The following is a 22988-nucleotide window of genomic DNA, read 5'->3' as shown; positions in this document are numbered from 1 at the left end:
GGGTTGGTGATGCCATCCAGCCATCTCATCCTCTGTTGCCCCCTTCTCTTCCTGCCTTCAATCTTTCCCAGCTTTAAGGTCTTTTCCTATGAGTTGGCTCTTTGCATCAGGTAGTATTGGAACTTTAGGTTCAACATCTGTCCTTCCAATGAATATTCAGGACTGATTTCCTTTAGGATGGACTGGTTTGATCTCCTTGCAGTCCAAGGGACTCTCAAGAGTCTTCTCCAACACCACAGTTCAAAAGCATCAATTCTTCAGTGCTCAGCTTTCTTTATAGCTCAACTGTCACATCCATACATGACTACTGGAAAAACCATAGCTTTGACTAGACAGACCTTTGTCAGCAAAGTAATGTCTCTGCTTTTTAATTGCTGTCTAGGTTGATCATAATTTTTCTTCCAAGGAGCAAGCATCTTTTAATTTCATGGCTGCAGTCACCATCTGCAGTGATTTTGGAACCCCAAAACAAAGTTTGTCACTGTTTCCATTGTGTCCCCATCTATTTGCCATAAAGTGACAGGACCAGATGCCATGATTTTAGTTTTCTGAATGTTGAGTTTTAAGCCAGCTTTTTCACTCTCTTCTTTCACTTTCATCAAGAGGCTCTTTAGTTCCACTTCGCTTTCTGTCATAAGGGTGGGGTCATCTGCATATCTGAGGTTATTGATATTTCTCCTGGCAATCTGATTCCAGCTTGTGCTTCATCCAGCCTGGCATTTCACATGATATACTCTTCATATCAGTTAAATAAACAGAGTGACAATATACAGCCTTGACGTACTCCTTTCCTGATTTGGAACCAGTCTGTTCTTCTATGCCCAGTTCTAACTGTTGCTTCCTGACCCGCATACAGATTTCTCAGGAGGCAGGTAAGGTGGTCTGGTATTCCTATCACTTCCCACAGTTTGTTGTGATCTACACAGTCAAAGGCCTTGGTGTAGTCAGTAAAGCAGAAGTAGATGTTTTTTTGGAACTCTCTTGCTTTTTTGATGATCCAACCAATGTTGGCAATTTGATCTCTGGTTCCTCTGCCTTTTCTAAATCCAGCTTGAACATCTGGAAGTTCACAATTCACATACTGTTGAAGCCTGGCTTGGATAATTTTGAGCATTTCTTTGCTAGCATGTGAGATGAATGCAATTGTGCAGTAGTTTGAACATTCTTTGGCATTGCCTTTTTTTAGAAATCAGTGAACTAAAATGAACTGGCATGGGCAAATTTAACTCAGATGACCATTATATCTACTACTGTGGGCAGAAATCCCTTAGAAGAAATGGAGTAGCCCTCATAGTCAACAAAATAGTCCGAAATGCAGTACTTGGATGTAATCTCATAAACGACAGAATGATCTCTGTTCGTTTCGAAGGCAAGCCATTCAGTAACACAGTAATCCAAGTCTGTTCCCCAACCACTAATGCCAAAGAAGCTGAAGTTGAATGGTTCCATGAAGACCTACAGACCTTCTAGAACTAACACCCAAAAAAGATGTCCTTTTCATTATAGGGGACCAGAATGCAAAAGTAGGAAATCAAGAGATACCTGGAGTAACAGGCAAGTTTGGCCTTGGAGAACAAAATGAAGCATGACAAAGCCTAACAGAGTTTTGCCAAGAGAATGCACTGGTCATAGCAAGCACCCTCTTCCAACAACACAAGAGAAGACTCTACATGTGGTCATCACCAGATGGTCAGTACTGAAATCAGATTGATTATATTCTTTGCAGCCAAAGATGGAAAGCTCTATACAATCAGCAAAAAGAAGATCTGGAGCTGACTATGGCTCAAATCATGAACTTCTTATTGCCAAATTCAGACTTAAATTGAAGAGAGTGGGGAAGACCACTAGACCATTCTTGTATGACCTAAATCAAATCCCCTATGATTATACAGTGGAAGTGACAAGTAGATTCAAGGGATTAGATCTGATAGACAGAGTGCCTAAAGAATTTTGTGGACAGAGGTTCTTGACTTTGCACAGGAGGAAGTAATCAAGACCATCCCCAAGATAAAGAAATGCAAAAAGGCAAAATGGTTGTCTGAGGAGGCCTTACAAATAGCTGTGGAAAGAAGAGAAGTCAAAGACAAAGGAAAAAAGGAAAGATATACCCATCTGAATGCAGAGTTCCAAAGAATAGCAAGGAGAGATAAGAAAGACTTCCTCAGTAATCAATGCAAAGAAATAGAGGAAAGCAATAGAATGGGATAGACTAGAGATCTCTTCAAGAAAATTAGTGATGCCAAGGGGACATTTCATGCAAAGATGGGCACAATTAAGGACAGAAATGGTATGGACCTAACAGAAGCAGGGTTATTAAGAAGAGGTGGCAAGAATACACAGAAGAACTATACAAAAAAGATCTTCATGACCCAGATAACCACAATGGTGTGATCACTCACTTAGAGACAGACATCCTGGAATGCGAAGTCAAGTGGGCCTTAGGAAGCATCTCTGAACAAAGCTAGTGTAGGTGACAGAATTCCAGCTGAGCTGTTTCAAATCCTCAAAGATGATGCTGTGAAAGTGCTGCTCTCAATATGCCAGCAAATTTAGAAAACTCAACAGTGGCCATAGGACTGGAAAAGGTCACTTTTCATTCCAATCCCAAAGAAAGGGAAGGTCAAATATCAGTTGAGATATATTATGGTTCATTCATGTAATGGGGTAAATATACACACTTATTTTAAAAATTAGAAAACTTTCTAATTAAGGACTTTTAAAAAAATCTCTAAGATCTATTGCTAAATTAAAAAAAAACACAAAACAACATATGTGGTGTGTAGGCATTTGTCTAAAAATGGAAGGAAGGAAAAATACATACATATATATTTTCTTGAAAGGCATGTCAGTTATCTCTGGCTGGATACACAAAGTGATAGTAATTAATTGCTAAGTCTGAAAGGTAGACTTTTCACTGTGTAGATTCTTTTTTTTATACTTTTCAACTGTGTGATTATATTATTTGGATAAAAAATAGATACAATTTAAATTTTAAAAAGCTAAAGTAATAGCTAATTGGACAAAAATGAAATTCAGTAGAAATCATGGCTGATTCAAGTCTGAAGACTGCAGATATTCCAATATATTGTAACTATCAGTTGAAAAGAATAGAAAATCATCCTTTTAAAGCCTTTCTGATATAATATATTCAATTCAAAACTTTTTATTGAGTCTATATCATGTAGACAGCATATTAAAAAGCAAAGACATTACTTTGTCAACAAAGGTCCTTCTAGTCAACGCTATGGTTTTTCCAGTGGTTATGCATGGATGTGAGAGTTGGACTATAAAGAGGGCTGAGAGCAGAAGAACTGATGCTTTTGAACTGTGGTGTTGGAGAAGACTCTTGAGAGTCCCTCGGACTGCAAGGAGATCCAACCAGTCCATCCTAATGGAAATCGGTCCTGGATGTTCATTGGAAGGACTGATGTTGAAGCTGAAACTCCAGTATTTTGGCCACCTGATGCGAAGAGCTGACTCATTTGAAAAGACCCTGATGCTGGGAAGGATTGAAGGCGGGAGGAGAAGGGGATGACAGAGGATGAGATGGTTAGATGGCATCACCGACTCAATGGACATGAGTTTGGGTAAACTCCGGAGGTTGGTGATGGACAGGGAGGCCTAGCATGCTGCAGTTCATGGGGTCGAAAGAGTCGGACACGACTGAGCAACTGAACTGAACTGAACCGATACCATGTAGTAGGTGCTTCAGAAGATTCAAAGATGAATAAGACACAGTTCACATTGATCTTATCATACATGAATGACTTTTGTTGTGATTATTATTGGTGAGCAGAACTTTAAAAATAACGTTGCATGGCATCTGAAATTGAAAGGCCACTTAGCATTCATTGATTATATTGAAATATTTTGGTATTTATCAATGAATCAAAAGTATGAGCATTTTTATTTTAGTCCTTCCTATGACAAACCAGTTTCTTATATGTGAGGAAGGTTGACCAGCTTAATCTAGAGTGGAAACTTCTAGCCCAATCTGATACTTTAATGTAAAAATAGCCTTAACGTGACTCAGGTTAGCTAAGTGACTACTAAAGATGTACAGTTTTATTATTTTCTCTTACTTGTATTTGTATGTTTTGAAAAGGGTATGGTATTAATCTTCACGTTTACGTAGTTTACTTAATTTTAAATTATAAAATGTCTACTGGGCTTTAAAAATTGGTTTAGTGCTTTGGGGTAGGAGTTTTACAAAAACCTATTTTGTAAAAGAGGCTTTCCAGTGACTAATGCTAAATAAATAATATATTAAACATATTATAAAACATTACTAAATCCACTCTTCAGCCAATTTTCTGAGCATAGTACTTTGAAACTTATTTTTCCTTTTTTGTCTACATTAAGATATTATATACCAAACATAAGGAGACACATTGCAAATGCTAATTTTAGATTTATTTTGTATCATTTATGTAAATTTCTTTAATATGGAAATGGAAGTAAATGTAATACCTTCTAGACTGATTAAAAATTAATGTGTGGAAGCCCTGGAGCCTAATTTAAAGGACCATCAGAAGACTTGAATTAGCTGTAGAGGCACAGCTTTAGTGTGGAGACTTGAATTATATTGCATTACCTATCACTGAGTAACCACAGTCACTCTTACAAAGCACACAATGGCAATCCATTTCCCCCCTGAAATGAGCAGCACTCTCAAACCCTTTAGGAACTTGGGATGTAACTCACATCGCTGTAAACTCTTCTTTATGTTTCAAGGTAGTAAAAAATTATTAACTAAAATGTGCCAGTTTAATAGAGAATTTGAAATTAGTCTGAGAGAAGTGGATAATTTTGAGTGCTTTAGGGTAAATCATAAAATAAGACACTCAAGAATATAAAGTAATTATTAGTAAATCCTTAATGTTTTATACTCTATTATAAAGATAGAAGATGATAGCCATGTATTTCATAAAAATTCCAAGATTTAGAAGTTCTAACAGATGAGGTCTCCTATGCAAAATTCTTTGAGACAATTAGGTATTTTCATAAATTATAAATGTTCATAAATTATAAATTAAATTATTACATATTCAAGATTATGTTCATATACAGAGAGCTAATTTTCTCATTTGAGTATAATAACTTAGAGAATATGCTTCATCAGTATTCTGTGTGAAGTTCATGATTTGCTCCCCTTACAATTTGGAAGAGAGGTTAAAGGCATATTTTGCCTGTGTTCATTTACTTCCATCTTGCCTCAGTTAAACCCTAGTGCACATACTAGGAGTTGGCACACACCTTATCATTAAATTGGCTCAAATATTGACCCCCAGCCCAAAACACAAAAGTAAATAAACATTTCAAAAATTGTAATGTAAATGAATCAGAGAGGTAAGCAGTCTTATTTTCTTAGAGTAAGCATCTCAGATACTTTTTGCTTAATTCTTAACTAAATTATAATGATGTTTAAGAAATCATGACATTAAATAAGACTCATTTTATTATCCATTATCTATATTGAAAAAAAATTACCTAAACCTACTTCCAGGGCTTCCTGGTGGCTCAGACAGTAAAGAATCCACCTGCAGTGCAGGAGACCTGGGTTCGATCCCTGGGCTGGGAAGATCCCTGCAGAAGGAAACGGCAACCCACTCCAATATTATTGCCTGGAGAATCCCATGGAGCCTAGCAGACTATAGTTCATTGGGATCGCAAAGAGTCAGACATGACTGAGCAACTAACACTTTCATTTTCACTTAAAACCTATTTCCAATAGGTTGATGGAGGGAAAAAAATCTTTTTCAAAATACAGTCTCTACACGTGTACCCCAGTGTTCACCACAGCACTGCTTACAATAGCCAGGACATGGAAGCAACTTAGATATCCATTGGCAGACGAATGGATAAGAAAACTGTGGTACATATACACATGGAATATTACTCAACTATTAAAAAGAATGCATTTGAATCAGTTCTAATGAGGTGGATGAAACTGGAGCCTATTATACAGAGCGAAGTAAGTCAGAAAGAAATACACCAATACAGCATATTAACGCATATATATGGAATTTAGAGGGCTTCCCTGGTGGCTCAGAGGTTAAAACGTCTTCCTGGAATGCGGGAGACCCAGATTTAATCCCTGAGTTGGGAAGATCCCCTGGAGAAGGCAATGGCACCCCACTCCAGTACTCTTGCCTGGAAAATCCCATGGACGGAGGAGCCTGGTAGTCTGCAGTCCATGGGGTCGCTAAGAGTCGGACACAACTGAGCAACTTCACTTCACTTCACTTCACTTCACTTCATGGAATTTAGAACAATGGTAATGATAACCATATATGTGGGACAGCAAAAGAGACACAGATGTAAAGAACAGACTTTTGGACTCTGTGGGAGAAGGCGAGAGTGGGATGATTTGAGAGAATAGCATTGAAACATGTATACTATCATATGTGAAACAGATCGCCAGTCCAGGTTTGATGCATGAGACAGGGCACTCAGGGCCGGTGCACTGGGATGACCCTGAGGGATGGGATGGGGAGGGAGGTGGGAGGGGGGTTCAGGATGGGGAACACATGTACACCCATGGCTGATTCATAGGGATGTGTGGCATAAACCACCACAATATTATAAAGTAATTAGCCTCCAATTAAAATAAATAAATTTTAAAAATACAGTCTATAATTTACAGTATTAATGATAGAATTAAGAAATTAATTTTCTGGGATGAACTTCACCTTGACCCATATATATGATTAATTTGTTTTCAAAAGGAGATTATTTTTAATTTTGGCCTAGTTTGAAAGAAAGGAAATAACAGGAGGAGAGAGCAGAATTCAGCAAATGAAAGGATTTGGAGCTCAGATCACAATTGATATAGCCAGTCTCCAATAACTGTCTCTTTTATGCCCCATTCTATTCAACTCTAAACTGGAAATACAGAGTATAGTTGGATAATCAGGTGCAGAAATTTGGATTGCTGGGAATCATCTAAACTTAATAATCTATCTTCACATAGTTGAAATATAAAACTTACTGGAAAGATGAGACCAATTTTTGTTCACTTGGAATTGTACATAAATAAGTTTATTTAAAAGATTAAAGCCCCCCTTCTTTAAAAAGCTGCTTTTCACTATATTCTAGGTAATTTTAAACTCAAACTGCAATATTTTTTTAATTCACCATGTAAATTCTGTTGTGGTTGTTAGGTTCTCCATATTTCAATGTGTATAGTAATTCCACCAATGAATTATGCACCAGAAGCCTGAACATCAGTACTCTTAGCTGACTAAGAGAGTACATTTGAAAAACTACCTTGAAGCCCACCAAAAATCTTAGCATTTTAAGAAATGGCTTAATTTGCCTACATGGAAAAGTTTGGAAAACATAAACACATATATGTGTAATGCTCATATATTCACATAGTGGCATTTTAAAGCAGCTATAATCCAACAACTGTACTTCCGTTTCATGATATTTTGATAGAATCTGAATTAGGCCCAAAGGGAGTCAGCAATTTAGAGTGTACATTATTTTCTTCCTGGAGTAACCACTTTTCTCTTTAATAATATAGAAATATTTGAAGTTGATGGCCTTTATACATATATACTACAAAGCCAATAAATATGAAACACCATAGCCAGAGTTCTGGCCCTAAAGGAATCCAGAGGACCCTATTCACATTAAAGTCTATGTGACTGGTAGCCACCCTGACCCTACCAGCACACACAGCGTACAGCCTGGCAACCTTGGACAGGCTATAGCCACCTGGAGTGTTTCACTTAGCTATAAATTGTGAACTAGCAAAGTCATTGCATCTCCTAACGGTTATAATTTTGTTTGGACTTTGTTTTCAACAGATCCTAGTATATGAGGACTAAACAAAGTGAATATCAAAGCCAGTAGTATGTCATTACTGATATTGCAGGCCTTAAAATTGCAAATATCAGCAGAAAGACTTATCTTTGGATTATGTAAGTCTTTCTCTTGGGTGTATTTTGTGTTTCTTATGTTGTAGCATTGTCTCTGAGAGGATGTGGTCTCATCAATGCAACAAATGTGCAAAAACAAAGCATTTTTAGAGTTGAATGTAGCCTTATGTTAAAGCAAAGATTCAAGTAATTATTTACTACTTGGCAAGCTCTAGTATATCTAACTATGGCATTTTAAGTGTCATGCTTTTATCTCAAATTATTAAGCCTTCTATATAAATAATTTAGTTGTGCTTTGAGTATAGGATTATAGTTTGCAGCAGAGGATAAAATCTGTGATGTAAAAGCAACAACTTTCTTATAGCCATCTATATAAAAGATGCCTGCAAGTAGAACATTGTTTTTTACTTGTGGAACACTACTATATTTTCTGTTTTACACTGGATAATAATGTTGGATGCAGCAGTCTTTCCCTATTGTTCCTTTTATATGTCTGTGTTCTAGTGATACTGAAAAGCAGCTATGCCCAGGAAGCACTGCACAATTCACAGGACCTCACTTCCCCAGCGCATGCTGGTCCCTCTCCCTGAAATGCCTCTGCCTCCACACTGCCTCTTCAGAGCCCCACCCTAGAAGTAGGGCACAGCTCTGATATTCCTTTTCATGAAGCTTCCACAGTCCTCCTCCAATCCAAAGAGATTTACCTCTCCTCTGACTCCCGTTCTTCTTTGTTCCAATTTATCTTCCATTTTATAGTTTCACTCTCTGTTTGGGTTATAGTTATTTATACATCCGTCTTTTCTTCCAGCTACCATTCTTGTGAACAAGGGATCTTTGTTTTTAATCTTTCACAGTGTCTAACATATGGCAGGTGCTAAGAAATTCCCTGTGGAATAATCAGATTTTTTTTTCCTCTTGTTAGTTTAGGCTGTTTCATGGTAGTTTGCTTGACATCTGTTTTATTTGGCATTTTAGTATATAGAGTATATACTTTTTTTCTGAAAAGTAACTGGTCTCTGCTACTTCCCATCTAACACTGCTTAACACATTGAAATCTAAGGTCTCAGAATAATCAGATGCCAACAGTTTTAATAATACACTTTCTGTAATTAAGGGAACAGTTCCAATTACATTTTAAGATGCAAAACAATTGGGTATCTTAGTAAATAAGTAGTTGAGGACTTCCTCCAGGGACTTTACACCAGCCACTTGCCAGTTTGTGTTTGGGCTGTTCTTTTCTGCACAAAGAAAGCATAGTTCAGTGTCTTCTTTCAAGATCCTATCTACATCTCTGAAGTCCAAATAAGGTGAAAAACAGATACACGAGCTCAGTGATTTATCTAATATCTCATTATTGCATTTTTTATTTGTAAAGTAATGCATTATCTTATTATTTATCTTTTTTATTTGGACCAGTAGGGTCCTAAGAGAAGTGGAGGATTTCAGAAAGTGAGGGGCCTTAGTAATACAGATGGAGATGAATGGAAGGAAAAAAATCCCAGGATGTCATCTCCTGTCCAAATCATTCCTCTACCATTGGGTGGTCAGGTAGCTACTGGAGTGACCTCTGTAAGAGCCTAGATGTCAATGAATTCCTGTGTGAAAGTCAGTATGATGCTTTGGGTAACTCTCTAATTTTGACAATTCTTGGCAAGGGGTTTATTTGATTACTGCCAGCTTAGGGTGTATAGAAGTACTTTGGAAGGGAATCAGAAAGCAAACCATTAGTGCTAGATAAATAGGTGTCTGCTGATCAGTCGCTGAGGTATAAAATAAGTCCATTTGGTTAGCCAAGTCTCTCAGAAATGATCCAGAACCATCGCTGATCAAGCTTAATCATCTTGCCTCATTCATAGGTTCTCTGGCTCTTGTCCTTATTGCTTTCATTCCTCAATTAAGGAGATTCCCAGATAATGAAGTCAGGTTAATCGTGTTACTGTTTAACAGTGTCTCAGTTTCACTTGAAGATTTGCCCGGATTTAGAAGCTGTTGACACCTCAGATACAGTACTGAGGACAGCAAAGTGCTACTACCAAGAATACCACAGGGAATTGGAAAGATGCCAAGCATGAGTGAGTGGTGTCTGCCACTGTCTTAACTCCAGATCTTTCCCAAACAGCAGTGAGTAGAGGCTGAGAATGCTTGTTTCACTTTTCTCGAGGCCCCAGAACTCAAAAAGACACGGCTCAAGAGATCTCCTTCCATCTTGGCATCCAGTGAGGTATCACTTAGCTGGCTCTTTACCCCAAGTGCTAATTGATGCTTTTAGCTTTCTGCAAGGACACCAGGAAATAATAATGAGGAAGTGACACTCCACTTATCTTGTGCTAGGAGGTTTTATTTAGAGAACTTGATGTTTCTTTAGCCAAAGGACACGAAAGTAACATCTCACTATTTAGTATACTTGGAAAAATGAATTACTAGGCGGTCTCCTGATGTCTTGTAGAAATTGTTATATACCAAAGAAGCAGGCCTTTCTTAGCTACTCAACAGAAGGTTCAGGCCTAACATACTATGTCAGTGTTGGTTTGGCCAAAAAGTTTGTTTGGGTTTTTCCCTAACATCATACATAAAAGTCCAAACGAACTTTTTCAATCCAATAAATTTATTTCCATGAATTAAGATATTCCCTCTCATAGAAACTTCTACTAAAGTATAATCCTTCACTTAGTCATTAAAAGCAGTGTGCTTTGTATGTAATTTTTTACTTCTAATAAAATTATATTGTTAATTTAGTGTATGTGTGTGTTTAAAGTAAGGATGCATAGTTAAGTGGGCTCCCTTGGTGGCCCACCATTAGTACTCTTGCCTGGCAAATCCCATGGCAGAGGAGCCTGGTGGGTAAAAGAGTTGGACGAGACTTAGTGACTAAAGCAACAACAATAACGTATGGTAAAACAGGGGTACACGTGGAAGCATTTCAGATCCACAAAGTGGCTTCTACACCTACCTGTGTGACTTTTGACAAAGTATTTAACTTCTCATGCCCAGTGTTCTATTTGTAAAGTGCTAACCAATAATGTACCTACCTTACAGGGTATTATGATAATTATATGAGCGAACACACTAATACATTTAGAACTGTTCTTGGCAGAGGCTCAATAATATTGGTCATTGTTGTTATTTCTTCATGTTATCAAGTTTTAAAGTTTTATTTGTATATTTTCTTAATTTATGTCTACCCAACAATACTTGCTGGATTTAACCATTCTCAGATGTTAATAAAACTTAATATTACACTTTTTCCTCCCTTAGGAATGGATTTTTTTCAACTTGACAGAGAACAGCATGAGAAGTCCTTGAGCAAACCAACTAGAACAATGATAAGTCAATGATAGTCTAAAACAATATTTATGAAAAAATATTCAGAAAGTTAGGGACTACGTATAGTCAATTCAAATCTGTTGACTTTGGGGGATCCAGGTTATGTGCTAGGAAAATCACATATATTTAGTTGAAATGTAGAAGTAAAACCTGACTCCTCTGTCCACTGCCACGTCTACCTACCTATCTACACACACACACACACACACACACACACACACACACACACACACACACACTGCCTGTATTCTGCTTGTTGAGGAAAATCGATGAAAACATTAGTATTACCATCTTCAAACACACATAAGTGTATATAAGGAAAACTGAAGTTAAAAAAGTTATTATTTTAGAAATCTTCTAACAGAAACTTTCACTTATTTTATATAACAGGCTTATCAGCATCTTTACTTTCTAACTAATATACCATATATGTTTTAGTTTGTTTTTTTACCTATAATATATGTTTTAGTTTGTTTATATTTTGGGGGTCTGTTTTAAATGGAATTGGAGCAAATATACTTAATTCTTCAGTTAATATGTACATTATACTAGATGCCAAAAAGGTAAAATCCTTCCTCTTTAGGTAGAGGAAAAGTTTCCAAAACTCAGCAAATTGACTAAATGTTTCCTTGTTTTTCCATAACTTGTTTTTGTCTTTTGAAAATTTTTAATATTCACTTGCCTTGATCACTCTTCTTTTTTTTTTGATCTAGTATTGAAGTCACAGTTTCACCTATGCTTTGTGTATAAGTGAATGTAATACTCACTGCTTTGACTTCAGAATCACATCTGAGATCAGAAGCAAGCATTGTCCCTATTTTCTTTGCGGTTTATATTGTCTATTCTTAGAACTGGAGTCATCAGAATGACACATTAAGCACATAGAGATGACTCCACAATGGAGTGCCTTTTGCACTCACTAGCTGGTTGCTTTGTCACATCACTTGCTCTCATAGCAGAGGCAAGAGGAATATAGGTGCAGGGAAGACAGATTTGTAGCTAAAAGGAAGCTAAATGGAGTGATTGTGTAAGGTCTTACCCGGGTAGGACACTCAAGGTGCTCGTTGCCGGTCAAACATTTGACAAGTAACCCCGATGGGCAGTGGTGGGAAGACATTAATGACAAAGTTCACCTTCATCCCAGTTTTGCCCTAACCCTTTTGTCCACTTGTATAATGTCTGGTTTTGAAAATCACAGGTCCTCTTTGTTGTATAGAAGGTCTCAGTATGCAAAAATCTCTTAGATACTGGTCTACTACTCATTAAATGCCAAAAACGTAGTTGAGTGCTGAGCTATAAATGTCTGTGGTGCCTATGACTGAATGTATTTTTTCCTGCATGATCATCCATTGTGGTGTTTGTAAGTAGCAAAACAATGAGCCTGATTTGTTCTCCTTTGTAGAGCCAGGCCGAGGCCCACTACAAAGGAAGTAAGCATGCCAAGAAGGTCAAAGCACTAGAGGCAACGAAAAATAAACCCAAAATGGTTTCTTCCAAGGACAGCGCAAAGGCTAATCCCAGCTGCTCCATCACTCCAATCACAGGCAACAACTCTGACAAATCAGGTCAATGGCACTTTTTGTTCTTTACATTCTGTGTGTTCCTCCTGGTCCTCGGTCCCTACCCCGTTCTCTTCCCCTCCACTGTTGCATGTTACTCTCCATGATTTGTTTTTATAATATGAATATATTTCCTTCACAAGAAAGGTTATGTGTTTGCACGGAATCTAAGCATTTGATATGTTACCATTCCATGTTGTTAAATATATACCTTTAAGTATATATGTGTGTGTGTAAAAAAAAAATATATATATATATAATATGCATAAAAATAAGTGGAAGCTTCTTGGTCAGATTGTGTTTAGACAAAAATCAAGAAATGGGTCTAAAATACTGAGTTTATTATTCCCCTCTATTCATTTTATGTTTGGTTTTTGCAGTGAACTTTTTCAGTCAAGGAATTCTTAAACTTATTTATTAACAGACATTTTTATATTTTCTTACTCCAGTAAAGGGGAGTTGAAGGGCCACAGAGTAAAGTTTTTTGAGAGAGTAACACTATTAAGTGAATCTAGAAATGTGTCCAATAATAAAAGATATTGATTTTTTAAGGTCTTTGTAGACTCCCCCTCAGAGTTATAAATGAACTCAAAGATTTTAAAGGAACTTTTTACAGTTATGAACTGACTAAAAGAACTTTATATAATTGGAAATGGGCTACTCATGGAAGGGCCTCTTAAGAATAGTCTCTATTTCATAGTCCCAGTGAATCAGTAGTTTTTCTGAATAGGTTCAAACTGAATGATTCAGGAAGAAGAGAAAAAAATTGTATTTCTAGTGGGTATACCATGAAATTGGTTGTTTAATGGGCTTTCACACATTCACAGCCCCCATCAGCACCCAAGCTGGCTAAGTCTCCTTGTTGCAGAGACTGTCTGTGAAGGAAAACTAAGAGAATGGGTCCTTTTCTCTTATGTTTGACTCTCTCTTTAGGTACCTCTATGTTGTTGGAAGCACACAGACACACACTTCTGTTCTGATTTTCTTCTGCTCGCCAAATCATTATAGAATTTGAGGAGAAGACTTAAGAATGCTTTCCTGTGGTTGCCCAGGGGCTTGGGAGAAAAACAAATCCATTTGTAAGGGGAGGATTCAGAAAACCCTCCTCAGACAAAGACACTATGTAAAAAGTGACCATTATTGGTGAGGTCCCATAGATGCTGATGCCCAAAGCTCTGAAGCCTGGAATGAATGAGCTGAATCAAACTTGTGATAAAAGACTTTTGTTCTCTGTGTGATAGGATCACTAAATCATGATACCTGATGAACAGATAATAAATACTAAATTATTACATCACACTTCTCCCCTTCTAAAGAACAGAGCCTTTTTCTGCATATTAGCAAATTAATCTTTAACCCAGACTTATCAGTTATTAGAGTCAAATATTATCTCCAGTTTATAAAACAGCAAACCACAGTGAGGTCCACATTGCATCCGCTATTTGCCCAACGTTACCCAGTGTTTGGAAGACCAGGATCCATCATCTCTGACTTCCTGCCTGATTTCATTTTCTACAGGATATTGTTGCCTCTATGAAATAATATTCTGAGAAAGGTTTTCTTACCTGAATTGTGCTATTTATCCACAGAAGGCCTTGTAAGCAAAATGATAAAAACAGTGGAGGTTGTTGTCACTCCATTCCTTCAGCTTGTTTAGGACTTTACAAATAATCATGTTTGCCTAGCAGGTAATAGGAACACACCAAGATCAAGTACAGTAGTGGTATAAACAAGGAAAGAGAACTGAGATCTAGCAGAACCCTTGGAGAGGACAGTGGGGAGAGGAAAACAGATGTCAAGTCCAGAGTCTCTTCTCCAGTAGCTGTGGTGGTCTTTAATCCTGCATCCTCTGCTGCTGCTGCCACTCCCCTATGTACCCCCCAAAATACCTGCGGTCCAACAGTATTGACCTCACTCACCGTGTCACTGTCCAGACTTGGATTAGAAGTCATGGAAGCTATATGTATTTGAGGGTTACCTCACTTTTCCATGTTTTCCATATTCAACATCTTCATAAATTATTATGCAATTCACTGGTTAGGTCATTCAGATTACTTTTTTGTTTCTCCATATTTTAAATATAATACTAGTGAAACATTTAATTTGTCCTATTATATCTGTAAAAGCAATACCAAAGCTGTTGGAAAATGGCACTATTTAAAAATAAAGTGGGTTATATTTGCTACATAGATATATGGTTTTTTTTCACCTTCAACTAAATGTTGGCTTCTAAGCAAGAATTTACACATGTGTTTTGTACAATTTTCAAGTTAGAAAATTAGAAAGTTTGCCCAGATGGGTAAATGTTGGCTTCTAAGCAAGAATTTACACATGTGTTTTGTATAATTTTCAAGTTAGAAAGTTAGAAAGTTTGCCCAGATGGGAAATCTGATCTAAATAATATAATACAAAACCTATTGTTGACCACCTATTTCCAAATCCTTAAAAAGTTCCCTTTGTCGTAACATTATTATGAGAAAGTCATAACATTTTGGTAACTGGTTTTGATTTTGTTTAAAACCTCACTTTAGGAGAATAGGAGACACAGGGACCACACCTTCCTAAACAGTCTAGGTGGGTCACAGAGGGAAGGGGGAGGGAACAGGAAGGAGTGTGGTACTTAATTAACTGAAGTATTTTATTTCAGACAACGCAGCCTCTAAGGAGTCAGCCAAAAACTAGAGTAACAGTCACAGTGAGAAGTCGTGGTTGACTGATAATTCTTACAAGACTGAAATTCACTAGCATTGATCTTTTTCTTTTGAATGAAGAGTTCCTATCAAGTGAGTTTAAGCAGTGTCTATGTGATTCTGAGATATTTGAGTAAAACAGGAATATGCTAGTAACATGATGTCTCAGCTACCAGATTTCAAAATCCAGGCATTCAGAGCATCCAAAGGATTTAGTAATCCAATTTCCTTTCTCACATTTTAGCATGAATAACTTAGCAATAGAGTATTTTTCAATGAGGGCAAATCCTGAGGAAGAGAAAATAGCCAACTTTTAAGGTAGGGAGCTTCTGGGAGTACAGTATCTGGGGATTCACTGAAAATCAGTGAAAATCAGTGAAAATCTTCCAAGAGCTAGAAAAGCCTTTTTACCTGCTATTTTAGCAACAGGGGCAACCATTTTTTATGATGCATTTGGAGACGTAATTTGATCATGTTGTGTCTGGATCTGAGATTTGTTATAATGAAACTATCAGATATAAAAAGTTCAGGGTATTATTGGAAGCTTTCTCTCTCTCTTTTTTTTTTTTCTTTCAAGTCTGTAAAGAAAGTGAGTTTAAACTACAGTAACAGGAATTTAATTTATTATAAGAAGCTCTGACCACATGATTGAAAAAAACTAAATATGTTTTATTTCAGGCAAAGATAGCTGTCCTATTTACTTTTTAGAAGTTAGAATAGAATTAAACATAAAATCCAAAGAAATAGCTTTCTAGTCTTCTAGGATCTATCCCAACTTTTCATGATGTATCAGTGGGAGTTCAAAACTTTGTAGGAGGGAGGATAAATGTGCTTTGGGAAAATTGGGGTCAAGACACAGCAAGCATTAGGCAGCTTCAAGAAGATGGCTAGAACATATTGGCCAGATACTCTACCCAAATTTCTCCCTGGAGTTCAAGTGTCATAATGCCATATGACAGTACACTTCCCTGTGATAATGTGTCCCATACATCAAGTTGAATGCTCTTTGTGACAGCTTTTAACCACTCATAGCAGACTCAAAAAACAGAGCCTTTGGAAAACCTTATTTTGTGAAAATAATGAAATATTTTGATAATCAACCTAGAGAAAAATATTGTGATAATTCAACCTAATGGTCCATATGTCTAGTCTTTAGCACAAGATATTTTTAATTAATTAGGTATCAAGATGGGGGAAATACATGTCTAGCTGAAAGTATATAAAGCTATTTAAAGCTAAACAGCTTTTAATCAGTTGCTGTCTGAAAAGATGAAAGCAGATGGAATGATTCAAAATGCTATAGATGTATTTATAAATGCAATTAAGAGCAAAAGATGATGGAACCAACATGTTCTGCTTAAAATGTAACAATAGGATTACCTTGGGTTTGTTCAGTTTATAAAATCCAGTCGCGTAACTATTTTCATATGACCCTCTCAACAGCCCTGTGACTGGTCAGGCTGAGATTAGTATCCCTCTTTCATACATGCACACAATAAACTCTATATCCGTTTATTCACTCAGCAAATATTTATTATCTATGCTAAGTAGTGTATTACATCTATAACATTTGCCATTCTAGGGTACAACAATGAACAGAAAGACATTTTCTTGCTCCCAAGGAGCTTCCAAAGTAGTGGGGTTTTGTTTGTTTTACTGTATTGTCTCTGAGGGCTACAAAGAAAAATAACACACAGTGGTCACCTTCAAGCTGCTCCCAAAAATATGGCAACATTGAAGGACCTGGGTCTTAGAAAAATGAAATGGCTCTGTGAGCTTGCACCACTCATATCCCACCAGAGTCGGAGCAGGAACTTGGGGCTTCTTGTCCCATGCAGATTCCACTGTTCCCATTACTTCTAAACTTTTCTGACCTGGAAAAATTAATACAAGTGTCCCAGTGGGCAAAGTCAGAAACCACTAACCCACTTTTTTAAGGACTATTGAGTAGGACTGTATATTACTTTTAAATTGTTTGCCGTCTCTTGATATTTTTCAGTAGGAGATGTGGCAGTGAAAGGGCCATTAAGGTCTTGTTTTACTGATAATCCTTCGTTTCTGTGTAGTATGTTGTCTGTTTAACTGCAAGAGACCAAAGCTTTAGTAGGAGTTAGAGATTTTTTTCAAGGACAAGTTTGAATGAAAACACTCATTTCAGGTAAATGACAAGTGTTCTCACAGCTCCTGCTTGACAGCTGTTGGCTTTATGTAACTGGAGGCAGACACACTCCTTGAGAATAGAGGTCAGCAGAGGGCAAGAGCATCACCAATATGGCAGAGCCGTGGCTGCCTCCTCAGGGGTCCAGTGGACTGTCCTGTATGTGGTCCACAAGTTCAGTAGCATTTGGATCACCCCCTCTAAAAGATTTCCACTGGGCACAGAAACACTGTTTTGTTTATCCCCATGTGTATGCATGTGTGCTCAGTCACTTCACTCCTCTCTGACTCTTTGCGATCTTATGGACTGTAGCCCACCAGGCTCCTCTGTCCATGGGATTCTCCAGGCAAGAATCCTGGAGTGGCTTGCCATGCCCTCCTCCATGGGATCTTCCCAACTCAGGGACTGAACCCACGTCTCTTGTGTCTCCTGCATTGGCAGGCAGATTCCTGACCACCAGCGCCACCTGGGAAGCCCTGTTTATCCTGTACCCATGACCATCACATGGAGATAGAGATGACAGTATCAGAAAATACCTAACAAGGAAGGAAAGAAGTGAGGACATCTCAAAACCTGTTTTAGTTTTCAGCATAATGTGCTTTTGCATGGTGGGAATTCCTCAAGTGTGAGCCCAGAGCAGTTATCAAGTAGCACACCAGCACAGTTTGGCTGCAAAGGCTACAGTTCAGCTTTTTACGGTCATCCCATCACCTTATGAAACTGCGTTTTTCAATGTTGTCGAAGAGTTTGTCTGCCAAAGATACAAATGGAGACCCTCGCCTCGTCATTTTTATGGGTTCCCCTGTGTGTTTCACAGTTTTTATGTCTTGTTACAAATGGGGCTAAGTTTCCCAACTGACAGCTTCTCATTTCCACAGACTGCTGCAGGACTCCATCGATTAGCCAGCAAGGTCTTTGTTAATGCCTCTTTCTCCCATTCCTGTCTTTCGCACCAAGACCTTGTGCTGTTGAGTAGAAGAAAATGATAGTTTTCTGCTTTGGCAGCATCTGTCATTTTTAGACAAGCACCATCGTAAATTTGGCATACATCTACCCAAATTCAGGAGGCCAAGATTTAGTAGCCCTCATAAAATAATAGATTAACTATATTATGACAAACATCTTAAGGCTGAAATTCTGGGATACAATCATGTAGAACATAAATTGAGTCCCATCTGTCTAAAGAGAACAGACCATTATACTAAAGCTCATATTTCCATGAAATGTACATATATCATTAAGACTTTCAAAGTCAATTTAAAAAATGAAACTGCCTCCATCTTTGTCTGTGCACCTTGAATTTGACAGCACCATCCTGCCAGGCAAGGCTGATGACTCTTGTGTAGTCAAGTATTTGTCATCCTCTGGAAACTAACTTCTGAAACTTCTAAGCATTTTATATTGCTTTGAAGTAATACTGAGCATTTATTGTCAGGCTGTCCACTTCTGAAAGTTATTTCCTAGTATTGCTCTAAGAAAATGAACCAAAAGTTGAGACCAACTTATGATTTACTGAGGATCTGTTAACTTATGACTTACTAGGGATATGTTATAAACCATTATTTTAAGGCTTATATCACTATTAAAAATTTGTCTCATCTTCAGACATATTTATTTTAACTGGCATTCGTCTCTTTTGATTACATTTATTTACAACTTTTCTGCATCAAATAGATATTGAAATGTAAAATGACTTTGTATGTACACTAAATTTTATAAATATACAAACATAAATTCCCTCAAGATTTTAACAAAGATTATTGCATTTTTATGACATTCAATTTATTTGCTTTGGGAAGAATTCTCTTACATTGACATGTTTTCCTGAAATGAGTCAATCATGAAATAGAACTGCTAAATAAATATTTGTAGATTCTGTGTGCAGAATACTGGTTCTAGGTACTTGGAGGGATTCTGGGCAGTTCTGATGATGTTTATAGCCTAGTGCCACATAAATTTGACTCTATAATTAAAAAAAGTTTAGTGTTTTTCATAAAAACATTTCTAAAGTATTTTCCTTTTCCCTGACATCTCTCTTTTAGAATCAGGTTCACTGTCATGGACACTGGGCATAGTATTATGCAGTAATGGTTTGGTGCTCTCATTTCTTTCTATAGACCAGCATAACCCAATAAAACCTTCTATGGTGAAGAAAATGATCTATAATCTGGGTTGTCCAACACAAGTGCCATGAACTCTTCAGCTCTTGAAATGTGGTTTGTGCTCCTGGGGAACTGCATATTTAATGTTATTTAAGTAGGCACATATGGCTACCATATTGCATAGCACATCTATAGACTGGTACTCTTTGCTGTTTTGACTACCTATAATTCTAGAGAAGGCATTACATTCTCTGAAACTCTCTTTTCTCATTTATAAAGTGGGAATAATTCCCTCCCTACAAAGCAGTAGTGTTGTGTGAATCAAATGAAATGATTGCAAAAGGACTTTGCAAAGTATAAAACATAATTGAAACAACTATTATTGATGTCCTTACAGTTTGGGAGTGGTTGTTTGTTTTTGGTCCTCCTGTGGCGTCTTATTTCAGCTACTTTCAATGAGAGGTGACAGCTGCCCCTTGTGGTAGTCAGCTGTCATTATCTTTTATTATACTGCACCTAATATAGTATATTCTAGAAAAACAGATAAAACAGATCCAAGCTTATTAGACTTACATGCAAAAAAAATAACTTTAACAGCAGTACAACTGATAATTAATGTATATCATTATATGCCTGGTTCAATTCAGTTCAGTTGCTCAGTAGTGTCTGACTCTTTGCAACCCCATGGACTACAGCACACCAGGTTTCTCTGTCCATCACCAGCTCCCAGAGCCTGCTAAACTCATGTCCATTGAGTTAGTGATGCCATTGAACCATCTCATCCTCTGTCGTCCCCTTCTCCCACCCTCAATCTTTCCCAGCATCAGGGTCTTTTCCAATGAGTCAGTTCTTCACATCAGGTGGCCAAAGTATTGGAGTTTCAGCTTTAGCATCAGTCTTTCCAATGAATATTCAGGACTAACTTCTTTTAGGATTGACTGGTTGGATCTCCTTGATGTCAAAGGGACTCTCAAGAGTCTTCTCCAACACCACAGTTCAAAAGCATCAATTCTTCAGCACTCAGCTTTGTTTATAGTCCAACTCTCACATCCATATATGACTACTGGAAAAACCATAGCTTTGACTAGATGGGCCTTCATCGACAAAGTAGTGTCTCTGCTTTTTAATATACTGTCTAGTTTGGTTATAACTTTTCTTCCAAGGAGCAAGCATCTTTTAATTTCCTAGCTGCAGTCACCATCTGCAGTAATTTTGGAGCCAAAAAAAAAAATAAAGTCTCTCACTGTTTCCATTGCTTTCCTATCTACTTGCCATGAAGTGTTGGGACCAGATGCCATGATCTTAGTTTTCTGAATGTTGAGTTTTAAGCCAACTTTTTCATCTCTTTAAGAATTTTCCACAATTTGTTGTGATCCGCACAAAGTACCAGTGTCTAAACATTTTATATAGATTATCTTATTTAATTATAAAAATCCTTTGAGGGATACTAGAGCATGAGGCCTAGAGAGGGGAAATAATGGCTCAGAGTCATTCAGATGAAAAGTAGTTTCAAGGTCTCACCCAGGTGATCCCTCAAATTTGCTACCATGATACACTGCCTTTAGATGAAGGTTCATGAACTTTACTGCACATGCTTTTTGAAGACTGTTTGAGATTCTTTTTCACTGGGTCTGACATCTCAGAAATGTGTATTCTTTCTTTCCCCATTCTATTTTACAACTGTTTTTTAAAAATCAAATTTTGAGTAGCTTTGGATAAAGATACATTAACCAAGGTATGATTCTTGAGTGCCTTTACCAACCTACCATGTAGTAGAAAGAGCATAAGCTTGATTATTTCTACCTCTCACTGAATGATTAACTCTGACTAAGTAATGTTCATTGACCTTCTCTTTCCCCATCTATAAAATGGGGGAGCTGATAGCTACCTCCCATGGTTGTTGTCAGGAATAAATGTGCCTGGCTCACTGAAGACCCTGTCCTTTTGAGTTTATGACCATTTCATGCCATGCAACAGTGACCTACACTTACATCCTTTTATGTGTTTGTTTTATTGTTGTTGTTCTTGTTTAGCCTGACTCTTTTGCAACCCCATGTACTGTAGCCCACCAGCCTCTTCTGTCCATGGGATTTCCCAAGCAAGAATACTGGAGTGGGTTGCCATTTCCTTCTCAGGGGATCTTCCCAACCCAGGGATAAACCTGGGAGTCTCACTGCAGGCAGATTCTTTCCCACTAGGCCATAGCGAAGCACTTGATTTATTAGCTCAGTTTTATTTTTGCATTTTTGTCTTCATTCCAGGATGTTAGAGTCTGATGAACCTGAATTCTCCCAGAGGGACATTTAAAGATGTGGAGGGACCCTTCTTGCTCTTCCACGCATTTTTGTGAAATGCAAGAAATGTCTTTCTACTCGTCTCCCTCCGGCTAACGTGTCATCCATCATGTCCCCTGCAGATGCTTGTATTGCACCCTGCACACCCTCACATAGTCAGCATGTATTAGATTAATGTCATTAAGAAGAATTTAATGGGGTACACTCTGGTACCCTCCCTAGAATATGAACAGGCAACAAGACACCGGTTAGCTCTTTTTCTTCATATTGAGTAAGACGGTTGCCCCACCTCCTAAGTCGGCAATCTGTTCTATGTGTAGCTAGGGTATTTAAACAAGGGATAACCCACAACAGCTTCATTTATTGAGGGAGAAAGTTGGGTGCTACTTGTGAAAGAGCAGCCCAGCCTGAAGCCCGGGTTGGCTGCTGAGATGAAAGGAGTAGGAGGGAAGGTGTAATCAGAATGAGAAACACCACCCTGCCTGACAAGTCCCTGCTGGCATCTATGTCTGTAAATAAGGAGGAATTTGTCAGCCCATACATTTTATTTCGAATGTCTTGCAAAAAATTCTTAGTATTTAATTTTTTTGTTTCTTGTATGCTATTAATATATTAATTACTTAGCCTCTAGAAGTTATGTTCTTTTTCTTTTAAATATGAAATGACATAATTCTTGTCATAATAGAGATTGTTTTATTCCTTGCTTTCAAATATTTGAACTTCAGATAGAGTCTTCAATGAATTTTGCCCATTTAACTAACAAAATGGCCATATCTGAGGTAAAACAAATTGTCTTCCGTAGCACAATATCTTTGTTCTTAGTTCTCTGTTAACAAATAAAATATTTTCCTCAATGTGGAAATTAGTGTACTACATTTTGAGTTAAAGAGAAGTTTTTTATGTTATCCTTTTCAACAAAAATTTTACCCCATTATTGACCAATCCAATGATGACTATCTAGCAAATGTTATTTTA

At 37.4% G+C, this 22988-nt stretch overlaps 1 protein-coding gene across 7 annotated transcripts in view; it reads left to right on the top strand.

Annotated features, from left to right (window-relative positions):
• ZNF385B (zinc finger protein 385B) overlaps positions 1–22988 on the top strand; it is a 335112-nt gene that overhangs the window by 281729 nt on the left and 30395 nt on the right. For all 7 annotated transcript variants that reach the window (XM_065931867.1, XM_065931860.1, XM_065931863.1 and 4 more), the window contains one exon: positions 12613–12775. In XM_065931867.1, coding sequence (XP_065787939.1) covers positions 12613–12775 — 163 coding nt within the window. The remainder of the gene's footprint in view (positions 1–12612; positions 12776–22988) is intronic.

Source organism: Muntiacus reevesi, chromosome 3 (assembly GCF_963930625.1).
Source record: "Muntiacus reevesi chromosome 3, mMunRee1.1, whole genome shotgun sequence".
Taxonomy (NCBI): Eukaryota; Metazoa; Chordata; class Mammalia; order Artiodactyla; family Cervidae; genus Muntiacus; species Muntiacus reevesi.
The sequence above is the reverse complement of the archived record's forward strand: the minus strand, read 5'-3'. Positions and strand labels throughout refer to the sequence as shown.